The sequence below is a fragment of the Equus quagga genome, chromosome 12 (genome assembly GCF_021613505.1).
Source record: "Equus quagga isolate Etosha38 chromosome 12, UCLA_HA_Equagga_1.0, whole genome shotgun sequence".
Classification (NCBI taxonomy): Eukaryota; Metazoa; Chordata; class Mammalia; order Perissodactyla; family Equidae; genus Equus; species Equus quagga.
Genome location: NC_060278.1, coordinates 79,987,169 through 80,003,052, shown reverse-complemented (window position 1 = coordinate 80,003,052; position 15,884 = coordinate 79,987,169). Strand labels below are relative to the sequence as shown.

Below are 15,884 nucleotides of genomic sequence, written 5' to 3'. Positions count from 1 at the left end.
TAAAAATTGATTTCTATTAAAAGGATACACAGCCCATTAAAAAGAGTCCTTGGACATTAAAACCATGATACCAAAAAACCAAAAAGTATAACAGAAGAGTTGGAAGATAAAGCTGAGGAAATCAGAATTCCATAAAAGAGATCAAAAAGACAAAATATGGAAAGACGACAAAAATGTGGAAAATAGGAGAGAAAAGATAAGAACCAACATCAAAAGAAACAATTCCAGAAACAGAAAACAGTATGTTGCAAAATCCCAGAGGAAGCGGGTGATTCCTGTTTAATGCCTAGAGGTGCTATGTCTATAGTAGGAGCCAAAAAATGTTTCATGGATGAACTTAGAAGTAGAATTCAAGGTGAGTTAATAGGCAAATTTAAATCAAAGTCTGGAGATAAAACCAAGGTTAGATTAAAGCTGTGACTGATAATAGTTAAGACATGCAGAGGACCTAATTGTATCAAGATGGAGTTGCTTTCAAAGCTTTGTGGTCTACTTTTTTTTGGTTAATGTTTAACCTGAGTTGTTTTAATAAAGAGATATTTTGCCCCCAAAGTACTCTCAAGTATCAAGTTTCAGTGACCTGGGCCTTGGTAAGTAAATGTGGGTCCACCCAGCCAACACCCTATGTGACTTATAGACTTTGTGCCTGCCTTCTTTGTTTTTCTAGATTGTAAAATCCTATCTTTGTGCCTTGAGAAGTTAAATTATTTTATTGCCAATCAAGAGATAAGACCGGAAGAGAGAAGACTCCCTGGTCCCCTGCTGGATGTGGGAAGCAAACACCTGGGAGAGCAACAGTAGATCATCTTGAGTCAATGTTCAGAACGAGCAGGAACCCTTGATCTCAGGCCAGCATCATTCCATAGCTCTTTTGGTCTCACTGTAGTTTCACTCCCCATTAAATGTGGAAAATACTTGGCACGTTCTGACTTCCCCAAGAAGGGGAAAGAGAGCTCTCACCAAGTCCCCTGTCAGCCAGCTCTTAAATCCTAAAACGTTGAAATCACAACTACAGGGACAGGAGTCTGTAGCTATGGCCAGAGAGATTTGACTTACCCCGAGCTCCTCACGGTGGCTCCTCTCGCCTGATGCAAGTCACCTTCTGCCAGGTCACAAACCCTCCTAGGCTGTGCTGATGATTCTGGTGCTGCCACCTTTTCAGTTGCAGGGGGATACTGGTCCTGTGCGTGGTGGTCTCAGAGCAAACTCTGCAGATATTAATCCTGGAGAACACCCTCTGCAAGGACTAGCATCGTGGCCAAGACACTTGATCCCTCAGATTAGAGCATTTTCAAGTTGGCTTTTCTAAGTTAGTGAGAATGAAAGAATGGAGGCATCAGAGACCCACAGAGACAGGGAGGAAAGCCAGTGCCTCATGTTCAGGGTAAACTCCTGAGCCACCACGTGTGCTTCCCACAGAAACTGAGAGAAAGCATACCCTGCCTCTCAGTGGGTCACAAATTACACATTGTTCCCTTCCCCTGGGCTTCAGAGAACCAAAGCATGCGTCCACTCCTGCCCCAGACCTTCCCCATCTGTGGGACTTCTGTTTTGATTTCTCACTGCTCACAAAAACGACCTTCACAAAGCCTTCTTGTGTTGTTTCTGTGCTATTTCCATGAAGTTTCTTTGAGACCCTGGGAGTTGGGACTGGCCCAGTGGTACAGTGGTTAAGTTCACGTGCTCTGTTTTGGTGGCCCAGGATTCACTGGTTTGGATCCTGGGGGCGGACGTACACACCGCTGATCAAGCCATGCTGTGGCAGGCGTCCCATGCATAAAGTGGAGGAAGATGGGCACAGATGTTAGCTCAGGGCTACTCTTCCTCAAAAAAAAAAAAAAAAGACCCTGGGAGTTACCATTTTAGCTGGAGAAAAATTGTGGATCAAGGAGGAGAGGTTATACCTTCTGGGTGCCCCCCAACCCGCAGCCATTTGGCTCTGCCAGAGGTCCAGTCCCAAAATGAAGAAATGGACTAGGAGGAACATGGCACCCCAGGGCAGTGCTTCTCAGATACTGAAACATAATGGACCCTTTAGAGGTCTTGTTTAAATGCAGGTTCTGATTTAGCAGGGCTGAGGCAAGCTCAAGATTCTGTGTTTAGGGGCCGGCCCCCTGGTGCAGCGGTTAAATTTGCACGTTCTGCTTTGGCTGCCTGGTTCAGATCCTGGGTGTGGACCTATGCACTGCTTGTGAAGCCATGCTGTGGCAGGCATCCCACATAAAACAGAGGAAGATGGGCACGGATGTTGTCTCAGGGCCAGTCTTCCTGAGCAAAAAGAGGAGGATTGGCATCAGATGTTAGCTCAGGGCTAATCGTCCTCCAAAAAAAAAAAAAAAAAACAGATTCTGTTTCTAACAAGCTCCCAAGTGATGCTGATGCTCCTGGTCCACAGACCACACTGAATAGCAAGGGGCAAGACTGAGGAGAGGAAGTGCAGAAAGAGAAGAGGTGAAAATAGGAACCACAGAAAGCACGAGGGAAGAACACGCTCCAGGGAGAGGTGGTTTGATCTCCAGCTGCACCCCGTCTTCATGGCCTTCCCTGCAGGGCATTCCAGCGCAGGGGCCTCTGTGACCCACATGTTGGCTACAGTGGGTGCTTTGGTCCTCCCCCTTCCTCTCTTGTTCCAGAGGACTGGAGCACACAGCTTCCCAGGCCCAGGTGCTTGCTAAAGAAGGGCCAGGAGACTTCCTACGGTCTCCTGTAGACAGTTCTGTCAGGGAAGAGAGCCCTGCCTTGGCTGGGGCTGACGGCCGTGCTAGCTCCGGCCCCTGGATCTGGGGTGGTTCCGCCATGAAGCTGCAGATTGTTCAGCTTGGCTCCACAGATAACAAATGCACTCTTCTCCTCTCTTCCTCAGCTTCATCCCAGGCACTACTCTCTGAAGCCAAAGGAATGACCTTCTTCACTTTCTCAAACAACTTCTCTTTACTGAATGCTTACTATGTGCCAGGCTCTGTGCAAAGCACCCTCCCACATTGTTTTATTTAATCCTCACAATTGCCCTATGGGGTAGGAACTGGTTTACCCCCACCTTACAAGATAAGGAAACTGAGGCTCCAGTGGTAAATTGCAATACCTTGTAATAAGCTACAAGATTCCTTCTATGCCCTTCCCACCCAGGCACTAATCCATGACTCAACTACACACCTGCAAAACCAGGACCCTCTGGGACTGAATCTAGCAGAGAAGTCCTGGGATAGGAATATAGATAATAGACCAATGCAACCAAGGTGGGTGGATTTGGTCTATGACCCTTTGAAGGTCAGCAGAAAAGTCAAGGCTGTTACTGTCCCTCTACCAGTCTCCCTCACCACACCAGTAACAGGAAGATCTCATGTGCCAGCTGGCCAGGATGTTGAACGACCCTAGAGGAGACGACTTGCAGGTGGTTGTGAATTGGACTCACTGGCCTAAGTAGAGGGTGCCAGGCAGAGACTTGACTCACCAGGTAGCACCAAATCTCTTTGAAAAGAAGCTGGCCTGCCAGGGAGCTGATGGAGGGTCATTTAGGAAAGTCTGAATCACATGGTACCAGCCCACATATCCATACCTCAAAGGAACATGGTGTCCTGGGAAGGAAATGCACTTTCTGAGGCAAAGAATTGATAATCAATCTATAAATCAACATTGGGGTGAGTTTATTAAGAGCCAGATCTGAGGACTAGCCTAGGGCCTTCCTTCCCCAAGGAAGGAAGGGCACCAAAGTGGGGTGTACAGAGTGGTTATATACCATCTCGGAACAAACAGCATGTCACACATGATAGGAATGTCCCATTTACAACTGTCACAAGATGCTTAGCTGGCACAGCAGATCAATGGTCAGCAGGTGAGTGTTCACGAAGTGAGCACAGCAGGTTGGTAATTAATCCTTAGTTCCCAGGAAGAGATGCTTATCCTTAAAGAAACGCTGATAAGGGGGGAAGTTACACCCCTATCTTTAGGGGCATCATTCTTGTGTTTGGGACATAGTAAATATTTAAAGCAGACATACAATGCATGCTCAACAGGCCTCGTCAGGCCCTTTTGGAAAAACAAGGTCAGGCTGAATTAGTTTTAAACCAAATGGCTTCCTCATATACTCCAATATATCCTATTACTTTTCATTTACTTATCACACTCTTGAATCCGGTTCTTCATTCAATAAACCTAAACGCCCACAAGCACTGTGCTAGACTTTGTGGGACCGTAAGACATGCTCTTTGCCCTTAATGAAGAAAATTAGCAGGCTGGGTAAAAAATTAACTGAGTGGTGGGGACTGCAGTAAACTGGGGAATTCTGCTCAGCCAAAGCCTCTTGACTTTCTTGTTCTAGTTGGTTGCAGCCTCTCAGTAACAAAGAAAAATCTATTGATTTTTCAAGAAAAGCCCCAAATCAAGATCATGTGAACCTTTCCATTTCTAAAAACACAATGCAGGCCAAAATCTGTGGCCACTAGTCTGCAACCTCTGCTCCTCACTGACCAAGCCCTATCTTGTCAAGCCCTGTTCTACCCTCAGCATCTAAAAATTCCTGGTAGAAACAAAGTGGTCAATGTGCTTCTGGCACAATGACCCGGTGAAGCTCATCCAGGGGCAACGGGTTTGGAGTTGCCATCATACATGGAACAGCTGATGCAACTGGGGAGGAGTTTTAGCCTCAGAAATAACTGAGACATACAAGAGTTGTTGCCAATAAGAAAACCCTCATAGAGAATTATGTTAAGTGAAATAAGCCAGCGAGAGAAAGATAATCTGTGTATGACTCCACTCATATGAGAAATTTAAAATTATGGACCAAGAACAGTTTAGTGGATACCAGGGGAAAGGTGGGGTGGGGGGTGGGCACAAAGGGTGAAGTGGTGCACCTACAACATGACTGACAAACATTAATGTACAATTGAAATTTCACAAGATTGTAACCTATCAATAACTCAATAAAAAGTTAAAAAAAAAAATAATAATAAAAAAAAAGAAAACCCTCATAAAGCTAAGGCACATGATTTGGCCAACACTTTAAAGAGGGGCGGGAGGGGGAGAAGGCTGCTTTTAGGTAAAACATACATTTCACAATTGACCTTGGTCCCCACTACTACTGTCCATAGCTCTACATCCCCCCATTTCTTGGTTCAGCCCCTAAAGACATCTGGCTTTCACACTTCGTAAAGACAATTCAGGCTTTGCCTAAGTTTGAGTCCTGAATATCCAACCTACTACCTCAGAATCTCATCCAACTCAGGGTTTTTAAAAGGATTAAAATGAAACAGAGTATGTAATCAAAGTGCTTGGCCACATGTCTGGCAGAGAAACATTTACCATTATGATGGAGGTTTAGATGTTTTCTATAAAGCACTAGAATATACAATTACTGTTAATGCATAGTTACAGGGAATCCGACTTTGGCTTAATAAACAATACTTCTTTAACAATCCAAACTGGAATGAGATTATGAGCCTGTTCCTCAGGGGACATCTGAGAGGGGATTCCTGCTCCAGGAACCTAACTTTTAAGGTCTCTGTTCTTAGGACCCTATGACTGCATGCACAGCACGGAAAACTCTATTTATAATGTACATTAAAAAGAATGTGTTAATCTCCATGCATATGGAAAGATATACAAAATACAGTAGGTGGAAAAAAAGAAATTTTAACTATACATGGGAGGCCCAGTTTTTTAAAAAAGAACATATACGTTTATGTGCTTAGAACATTTCTGGAAGAGTATACAAGAAACTTAATAAGATAACCTTGGGGACTGGGCTGGAGGAACAAATGTTTACTACCCCCTCACCCATCAAATGCTCACTTTTCACTTTACACCCTTCTGTTACATTTTTTTTTCTCTTACTAGCAGCATCATTCTCATAAAAAGGACCAAATAATTCGGTTTGGCCAAAACCTCCTGGTCTGAGCTTTGCTTTGCAAACACTGCCCAGGATAAAGCTTTATATGTTTCCTCACACCTTCACTGTCAAGGCCCAAGAACTTTAACTAGACTACTGGAATCCCCAGCCTACCCTCCCATTACCAAACAGACCTAACCTTGGGGGCTACTTCAGGTCACCCTCTCTTTTTTGTCCTTCATTTCCTGAGTCCTATTTTTTTCCATATGCACTCACTTGGTAGGTGATCTCAGCCAGCCCCTGGGCTCTCAGATATCGTCCCAATACTGACTCCTAAATTTCTCTCTCCAGGATAGACTCTCTCCCTGAACTCCAAACCTGCACACTACAATTGCCCACTCAACATCTCCACTGGGATGCCAAGTAGTATCTAAAATTTAACACATCCAAAGTTGAACTCATCTTCCCCAATAAACTTGCTCTACCCACAGCCCTCCAAATCTCCAAAGCCATCCCTCTGATAGCACTTTGAGGCTTCTAGTCACCCATGTCCACAACCTCAGAGTAAAACAACAATTGGAAAGCATTCTGACCCACGATGCCAGATATCTAAAAATTAAGATAGTCCTGGGTATTGGGATCAAAAATATCATATAATCATTAAAATGTTTTCTGAAATATGTTTAAAGTTAACTCTTTGTTTTTGGTGAGGAAAATTAGCCCTGAGCTAACATCTGTTGCCAATCTTCTTCTTTTCGCTGGAGGAAGATTGTCCCTGAGCTAACATGTGCACCAATCTTCCTCTATTTTGTATATGGGATACTGCCACAGCATGGCTTGACGAGTGGTGTGTGGGTCTGTGCCCAGGATCTGAACCTGCAAACCTTAGGCCGCCAAAGCAGAACATGCAAATGTAACCACTACGTCACCCAGTCGGCCCCCTAAAGTTAACTCATTTTAAGTCTAGGATGTAGATTTTAACATTTTAATTTCTTTTAACTGTAAGACGCTTTTTGCAAGCCGGAAACAGAATCAAACTAAGGCAGTCCAGCCCTCTAGGGATCCAGGCCAAGTCTTGTGATCTTCAGCAGAATGACGACATAATACAAGGTGCTAACAACGATGTTATGAACTCTAAATAATAGCCACTTATCTATATTTTTCCTTAGGAAACAGCCAAAAGTCCAGTCCTTAAAGGCATGATATACAGTACATCTTGATCTACAAAGGACAGAATGACCATAATTATATGCTGGCCAACCTATCGGTAAACCAGATCAGAGATGGCCAAGGATTGGTGAAGACAGAAAGTGTTTACATTTTGAAAACTTGCTCTGAGGTTTAAAAAATTCCTGGTTGCTGGTTAATAAGAAAGCAAGTAAAAAATATTACAGATGCACCCACAGTGATATCTGATTTTGCCAAGGTCTTCCACTAGAACGCAAAGTTAAGAGATGAATACAGGGGATAAGATACTTAGGTATTTTCAAAATAAATTACTTAGTAATAAGAAATTTGACACACTATATTCTTCCATTTGTCACAAGAACAAATTGATGATGAGAACTATTTAAAGAAATGCTCAGTTCTAAAAACAGTGGTGGCAGCAACACTTTCCACTACAGAGTAACCTCCTGCTTTCCCATAACACTGCTACTCTTCCATGATACATATTCATGTGGAATACACTCATCATGAGCTTCTGCCAGGGCCAGGAGACGAAAAATAGAGCATGTCCTAATTAGCTATTTGTAAGCTCAGTTAACATCTTTAGGATAGACCCATAAAATCTGGCCATTGTTTTGTTAACATCTGCAAACTGCAGAATTCCTCAGCCCTTAGTCATAGCTTCTGCTCAAAGTCTTAAAGCTGGGCTCAGCCATGTGTGTGACTCTTCTCCTCAGGGCTGATGTGGGTGCTAGTCATCAAAGTCTGGAATGTCATCGTAGGAGTAACCCCGGTAGCCTTTGTATGCATAGAAGGCGATGCGAAGGTGGTAAAATCCTGGCAGGAACATCAAGATGCCAATGATCAGGAAGGGAACGGCCTGGTTTGCCTCCTGGTGGCAGAAGGAGGCAAATGCATTAGTACCATACAAGTTACAAATTTTAAAAGAAAATAAAGCCATGGGTCCAATTCATAGATCAGTATCTTACACTTTTCAGAGCATTTTCTTTGGGTAGTACACTATCAAGGGAAAAGATTTACATCTCTTTTCCTCTTGACTATCAATTGTAAAAAAACTGCATGGGCCTGGCCCCGTGGCCAAGTGGTTTAAGTTCGCACACTCTGCTCCAGCGGCCCAGGGTTTCACTGGTTTGGATCCTGGGCATGGACATGGCGCCGTTCGTCAGGCCATGCTGTGGTGGTGTCCCACATGCCACAACCGAAAGGACCCACAACTAAAAATACACAACTACATACTGGGGGGCTTTGGGAGAAAAAGGAAAAAAAATAAAATCTTTAAAAAAAAACAAAACTGCAAAGTACTAAAAATTATAAAAAAATAACTTATCCATGTTCATCCATAGATATTTTGGCTCATTTCCTTCTGCTGCTTCTTTAAAGTTTTTGGTTGTGAACACATCACACTCTGTGACTTGTTTTTGCCTCTTATAACAAGCAATTGCCAAAACATTATTAAAAGCTCTTCATTGGGGCGTGAGGGATGGATGAAATGGGGGAAGGTGGTCAAAAGGTACAAACTTCCAGTTATAATACAAATAAATCCTGGGTACATAATGTACCCAGGTGACAGCATGGTGACTACAGTTAATAATACTGTATTGTATATTTTAAAGTTGCTGAGAGAGTAGATCTGAAAAGTTCTCATCACACACACAAAAAATTTCTAACTATGTGTGGTGATGGATGTTAACTAGACATATTGTGGTGATAATTTCCCAATATATACAAATAGCGATTTATTATAATGAACACCTGAAACTAATATTATATGTCAACTAATGATGTGTAACATTCCACTTAACGGATGTACTAAAATTTTATTTAACCACTTCCCCAGACTGTGAGTAATTTTGTCGTCTCTCACTTTTTGTTATTTTAGAATACCACAATAAACTTCAGTGCTTTTCTTGGCCTTTCAGATTAATTCCTTAGTGTACATTCCCACGAGTACAATTCACAGGTCAAAAAGAGATGAACGGTGTTTAGTCTCTTTTAACAGTAGGGCTTCAACTTTTGGGGGAGTTCCATGAGGGCAGGGACTTTGTTCATCCCTATTTCCCCAGCTGTGCCCAACATACAGTAAAGGTTCAATAAATATGCTGAATGAAAGGATTCACCTTTACAAAACTACTTTGCCCTTTCAGGTGTAGTTTTAACTGTTTATACAGTTAAATTTATCCTCCTTTTCCTTAATGACTTTTCCTACTGTTTTTAAGCTTAGGAAGAATTCCCTCATTCTAAAGATTTAAACACAATCTAAAAATCTCCTTCTAACACGGCTATTTATACAATGTATATCGACAAGTTATTTAATCAATATAATTTTGGCTGCATCGTTCACAAATAGGAGTATTTACCTTACATGGTTAAATGAGGTAATACATAGAAAGCAAATGGCCCCAGCTGGCACACACTGACTCAATAAATGCAAGCTTAAAACCAAAGATGGACTGTGTGAACATCAAAAAATAAAGTCTACAACTTCACAATTGACATACTTGGTGCTACTTCTGTTATTTTACATTTTACAAAATGATATTTTACATTTTCTACCTTTCTGCTTTTTTTTTTTTTTTTTTTTAAGATTTATTTTTCCTTTTTCTCCCCAAAGCCCCCTGGTACATAGTTATGTATTTTTAGTTGTGGGTCCTTCTAGTTGTGGCATGTGGCATGTGGGATGCCGCCTCAGCATGGCTTGATGAGCAGTGCCATGTCCACCCCCAGGATCCGAACCAGCAAAACCCTAGGCCGCCAAAGTGGAGCGCGCGAACTTAACCACTTGGCCACGGGGCTGGCCCTTGCTTCTTTTATTTTTTTGCAGGATTTTGAATGTACATCCCTAATGGGATATATCCTAAGGATTAAAAGAATTGCAAAGAAAACTTACAGTGTATTCAGCCTTCTCATACTTAGCATTAAATCTATTACTGTTATTTGGTATATAATGTAGGATAAGGCAATTAAGTAATTATATCAATATCATTAGCACATACATAATAGAAAATCAAAGAAATTAAGTTCAAACTTATCTTAAATTTGCACTGGAAATATTTATATCTTATTATATGTATGTATATATTATTTTCCCTTGTTTTCTAAAAGCTACTTATTTCCTGATTCTGTCACTGAAAAGGCCTGAAAACAATGAAAACTAATAGCAATAAACACTATTAATGCCCAGTTTCTGATCTCTAAATCTACTCCCCAAAAAGAAAGTGGGGTTCTTTAGAGCAACAGCTGTTTACAAGCTGGGAGTAGGGTCAGGAAATGTATAGATGGGCTGGGATAACCTGCTGTGCCAGAAAGCTAGCAAAAGCTACCCGGGTGGCTTAAAAGACAGGGGAGTGACTTGAAGGGGCTCCTATTGACCAAAATTGGGACAATGTATATGTTAAAAAGAATACAGACTGTGACTGATTGAAACACAAATATATTCAAAAATGATAAGTTTATAATGATACTAACGATTCTTTGGTCGCCTTTTGGGGTTGCCAGGGGTATTTTTATAAAAGTTGATCAATAAAGAGAAATAATCAAACACTTTCTACCTTCACTACACACATTGTATTTCAGGGTAACCAAATAGCAGATTGGAGAAAGTTCTTTACAGAAGAATTTCAGCTGACAAATGCTGAAAATGATAGAACATTTGTGCAAAGGGTGATGCGGAAGTTTATAATGAATGAATTTGGCTGAGGACACTTGAACCCAGTAATGAATCTTGATATCACCTAAAAATTATGACAACCACTATGTGCTTCCTAAAGCAATGGTTCTCAAAATGTGATCCCTGGACCACTGGCATTACCTGGGAACTTGTCAGAAGAATGTAAATCTGGTATTTGCTTTAATATACAAAAAAAGAGGAGAGAGATGAAACAAAATGTTTATAACTGTTGAAGCTGGGTGGTGGTCACATGGGGGTTCGTTATATTATTCCATCTAATTTTGTTTTGTTTGAAATGTCTATAATTAAAAGTGAAAAAACCCAAACCAAAAAAACAAAAACTCTATTAGTGATTTTCTTAATTAAAGATCTTTATCCTTATTTATAAAGTAGTCATTTATAAATCACACAAGATGAAATGATACTCATTGCTTGTGGATCTCACCTCCACTCTCCATTTTTATACTATCATTAACAGATGCCTTATTATACCTCTGGGATTAATACTACATGCTGCAAGGAAACTTAACTGAAGGCAAAGTCATAAAGTTAGGTGTTCAAATTGTGCACCAAGTAAGCATCTGGTGGCCATCTAATAGTTTTAAATAGCTAAGGACCTGAGGCAAAACAGATACACTTCTTAAAAACCATATGCAGCCATTTTATTATGACAGGGCTACCATTCCCAATTCTTTTTTTTTTTTTTTACATATAGAGAAAAAGGAAAAAAATAATATAGCTGTGTTCCTTCCAGAGAGCAAGGTAAGCATCATCACCTGGCCTGGTGTGTGCTGAAGAACAGACATGAATTATGGTCAGTATTAGTTCAGCACAAGTTAGACACTGTGTATAAATGTGTGTATAGAGCCCAAGAGAAAGAACCACCAGACACCCCTCTAGGTTTCTAAGGCATTATATGGAAGCTCAACAAGAACTCCAACCAAACCCAGTGTAAGAAGGATCTGATTCACGAGCCCAAAGTCCTGGATTGGTTAGTGGCCCCAGACCTATACAAGCCACACTGCTTCTCCCCAAACACTAACTAGTATCTCTGTGGCACTGCAAAGCTACGATAACAGCATTCTATTCCAGTTACAGCCTTTGCTGTTCCAAACTATGACAGTGGCAAAATCACCCAACATCTCAGAGGGAAGATTTACCTATCTGCCACCATCCACCTCATAGGAATTGTGGGAGAAGTCTGTTTTTGCTCAAAATAAGAAACACATGTTTTGTTATCAGAGGAAAAAATCGAAAAGAAAATCCTTTTCTTTCTGCTCGAATCTGCTGTACTAGATATAAATATAAAACAACAAAGCTCTGGCTCACATTGTAAAGATCTCATGGCACATTCCCACAAGCCCTTCAGCTTACCCCTTTGCTGATATAGCCCGCCAGCAGGAGTGAGCCTATGATAATAAGAAAGGCGCCAAACAAAAACAGCACTGTAGCAAGCGCAATGGCCTTATATGGGATCTTAGGAGGGCTTTTCTTAAACTGGAAGAGAAAAAAACAAAAAAAGACAAGGAGGAGCATTATGAAAATACCAGGGCTCAGACGCTTTAAGGCAGAGAGGATAATAAGAACCAACATAAATGCTTTGTCTGTCTTGAAGTGAGTCCTACTGCCCAGTGCAGCTTTGGGAAAGGAAAGGGACAGGCAGAAACGAAGTGCAAATTACTGCTCAAAGGAGTCCCAGCAGAATGTTATTCTTGCTAGTTCTAGTCTCAATCCACAGACTATTCACTGTACCATAAAAAACTATTTTCTTATAAAAACAAAAAACACTTTATGGTCATTCATCGATTAGACTTGTGTTTATTAAACGCCTGGCACATGAAAGGCTGTACTAATCTACAGAGATTCAAGAGCGAACATTATGCTCTGGAGATGTAAAGAAAATAACTGATTACTGGCATTCAAAGTCAAGTCAGCATATAGTCACAGCTTTTAGAAACGGCTTTTTCTGAAGCATTAGTTGCCTGTCCCACGGAGCAGATAACTTGTCTTATTAACAAGTTCAATTCAAGATTAAGATTCAGACAAACTTTCTAAGGTTTGGCTCATGGTTGTATCTGAGCTAACCGGCTAGAAACTTCCCAGATGTACTTTTTAAAAAATCTCTCTCCTCCAAGTGTGGGTCCAAAGGCTATAAAGAATAATTGATTTGTTTATTTTTAAAAGGATGGGTTCCTGCTACTTCCTCCTTGGCTTTGGTTCCACCCAAAATATTCTGTTCTAAGGGTAAGTGGGCAAAAGGAGATCCTACACCATTAAATATTTTATAATCAATGATCAGAGTAGGATACAAGGTAAATATTCTCTGTTTTACTTACTGTTTGCTACAAAAAATACCTTTAATAAATTGGATCTCATGACATCAGGAAAGAAGGAAGATTCCCACAATCTGCTGGCTTTAGCAGTTAGTTTCTCCCTTAAAAGATGAACTGGCTTTGACTAAAGCGTAAACAAACCGATGACACAGTCCTAAAAAAAATTCTACTTAATAAAACACAATCTGATTATTTTCCAGATAAACTAAAGAAAATTGGCAACTACTGGCCTCCGGTGTTAGAACTAAAAATTCTTAGAAATGGACAATAATTATATTGGTTTGAAACTTCTCTGCCAAGGCCCCTCCTGCAGGCTATGGCTGAAAGGGTCTCAGAGGCGAGTTTCCTTCTTGCTGCTCACTCTAATCCCCAGGGACAGTTAGCAAAATCTTGACCTGAAATTTCTTCCTTCTAACTCAGCAGAAGCAGCACCAGCCACTCTCATCAGCACCCTTCTGCATTTACCTGAAGGTCAATGTAGCCATCGTCTGTGGAGAGCCTTGAGTATTTCACTTTACTACTGGGGATTCCAGTAGCCAGGTTGGTACGAGACGGCATCACAACACGCTGACACAGCTACCGTCTGAAAACAAAAAAAACCTGTTATTGTCTGCAAGTGACAATGGTATGTTACACATTGGAGTTCTGAGCTGTGATGTCATACCAGCAACTTATAATTTAGGCTCTGCTGTTCTTGAATCTTATCTTCCTTTGACAAGATGAAAGCATTCTCACTATGTATCTACTCTAATTTGTCCTGGTAGAATAAGAGTCAAGACATGTGCCAAGAACCAGACCTCACGTTTAATCTTGCCACCAACATCCCCCTGCCTCCTAATTTTTCCAAAGTCACACAGAGAGTAGGTAGGAAGAGCGGTGACGTAAACAAGTCCATGTGACACCAAAGTCCATACTTTCAACCATTCTGCTACAGTACTGCCTATCCCCACTTCAGGAGAAAGTAAGAGCAGGATATACTCAAATGATTCTCTCATTTGCCAGGGAGGAAGGAGAGAGGGTGGGGAATGGAATACACTCACATTAGCATTTTGCCTATTTCCCCCTAATGGATGTCACCCTTTTAACACAGAGGATCAGTAAAGCTTCCCCATGTAAATTTGGATAAGCTACTGGCCATCAGCACTGTATCAGTGCCTTCTGATTTGCCTCTCTCTGCCCCACTCCAAGCACTGAAAGTAGTGATTTCATTTTCCAGATTACTTCTATAGCTGCATTAAAAACAAAAAACAAAAACGCTGAATAAATATATGATTTTTGTTCAAAATAGTCAAAGACGACTTCACTAATGAAATTACGGTTATTTTGTCACCACTTTAAGAGCCAGTAGGTAAGATTAAAAAACAATGACATTTATGGGGCTGGCCCCATGGCCGAGTGGTTAAGTCCGCGCGCTCCGCTGCAGGCAGCCCAGTGTTTCGTTGGTTCAAATCCTGGGCACGGACATGGCACTGCTCATCAAACCACGCTGAGGCAGCGTCCCACATGCTACAACTAGAAGGACCCACAACGAAGAATATACAACTATGTACTGGGGGTCTTTGGGGAGAAAAAGGAAAAAATAAAATTTAAAAAAAAAAAAACAAAAAAAAAATGACATTTAAATTGAAAAATACTTGTAATTTGTGCACTTTTCCTTCATAAAATCACAGTTTTATGAGTAAAACAAGTAAATCTGTTTTAATCGTGAAGCTATTTGATTTTTAAAAATGAAAACATATCTTTAAAAAGAGATTAAGTATTTCAATAAAGGAGATATTAAAAAAACAAATTATAAAGACTCGCCTGCCTCTAGTATGACACTTTCCAAATAACCATCATTATAATAACGGCTGTTAGTAATTATCTAGTGTTGGTTAGCTGCCAGGTACTGTTCCAAGCGCTTTATATATATTCAATTCTGAATATTAATGAGCTGTTTTAAGTGGCTTTGAGTCAACCTAAAATAACTAGCATTATGAAGGAAGTGGTGCTAAATGCTCATGTTCCTTTTTTGCAATTACATACTATTGGTCCAGAAACCAAGTATTGAAAAAATAAGAGTATGCTAACACACGCTTTTTTAAAAGAGATCAAACCGCGTCAAACACTAGGTTTTTGTTTCGCGATCCCACTTATATGATAATCTAAATTTAATTCTATAAAACTTAAAAGTCCAAACTACCAATACGTGGAGGTTTTGACGGCATTTAATCACCACTAACTTGCATTAGTCTTTTCTTTTTATGTTTACGTACTCTGCCTTTAACTATTCATACACCTGCATCAAACAGAAAAAAGCGCAGGGCGGAAGGGAGAAGAGAATACTTATTGGTGGCAAAAAGTAAGAATTCTAAAAGAGGGGAAAGGAGAAACGTAAGAGCCGATGTTTTCAAAGTACCAGTCCAACTTCCCAAAAGGCTTTTTCACAGCTCCACCGCAACCCCCAAGTTCCCTCAGCACCTGAAGGTTGCAAGAAGCTTAAAAGCACCAGCAAAGCACTGAGCACAGCGCCTGGCACCACGCGCCCGCACACACACTACTCTCTCCAGGCCTCGCTCGGAAGAGATACAAGAACCGACGCGAATTTAGAAGGAAAACAAACAAAACCGGTTTCTGGAAAGAGGCCACCGTGCCCAGGCGGGCGGACGCTCCACATCAAGGAGTCGGGGCTTGCTTTCGGCGGGCAGCGCAGCCTCGGCCACGCCGGAGCCTGAGGGGTGCGCCTCTGCCGCCGCCACGCCGCACGCACGCCTTACCGGAGCGCCGCGCCGGGCAGCCCGCGCGCCAACAACCAGCTAACGGTTGGCAGCTGCGGCGCCCGACGCCTCGCGGCACGCCTCACCTGGCAGCCGCTTCGCCCCGCCCGGCGTCG

General features: G+C 41.6%; 1 protein-coding gene across 5 annotated transcripts; it reads right to left on the bottom strand.

Moving 5' to 3' along the window:
• Positions 1-6,795: 6,795 nt before the first annotated feature.
• Positions 6,796-15,884, bottom strand: TMEM230 (transmembrane protein 230). Of its 5 annotated transcripts, none has more exons than XM_046679630.1 (4): positions 15,855-15,884; positions 13,478-13,595; positions 12,054-12,176; positions 6,796-7,883 (listed from the first exon to the last, which is right to left on the bottom strand). In XM_046679630.1, the coding sequence occupies exons 2-4, from the start codon at positions 13,568-13,570 to the stop codon at positions 7,743-7,745; spliced, it is 357 nt and encodes a 118-aa protein (XP_046535586.1). In that variant the 5' UTR covers positions 13,571-13,595; positions 15,855-15,884; the 3' UTR covers positions 6,796-7,742. The 5 variants fall into 5 exon arrangements, with proteins under 5 accessions (XP_046535586.1, XP_046535585.1, XP_046535584.1 ...); XM_046679629.1 differs by having other exon boundaries at positions 15,769-15,868; XM_046679628.1 differs by lacking the exon at positions 15,855-15,884 and adding an exon at positions 15,411-15,848.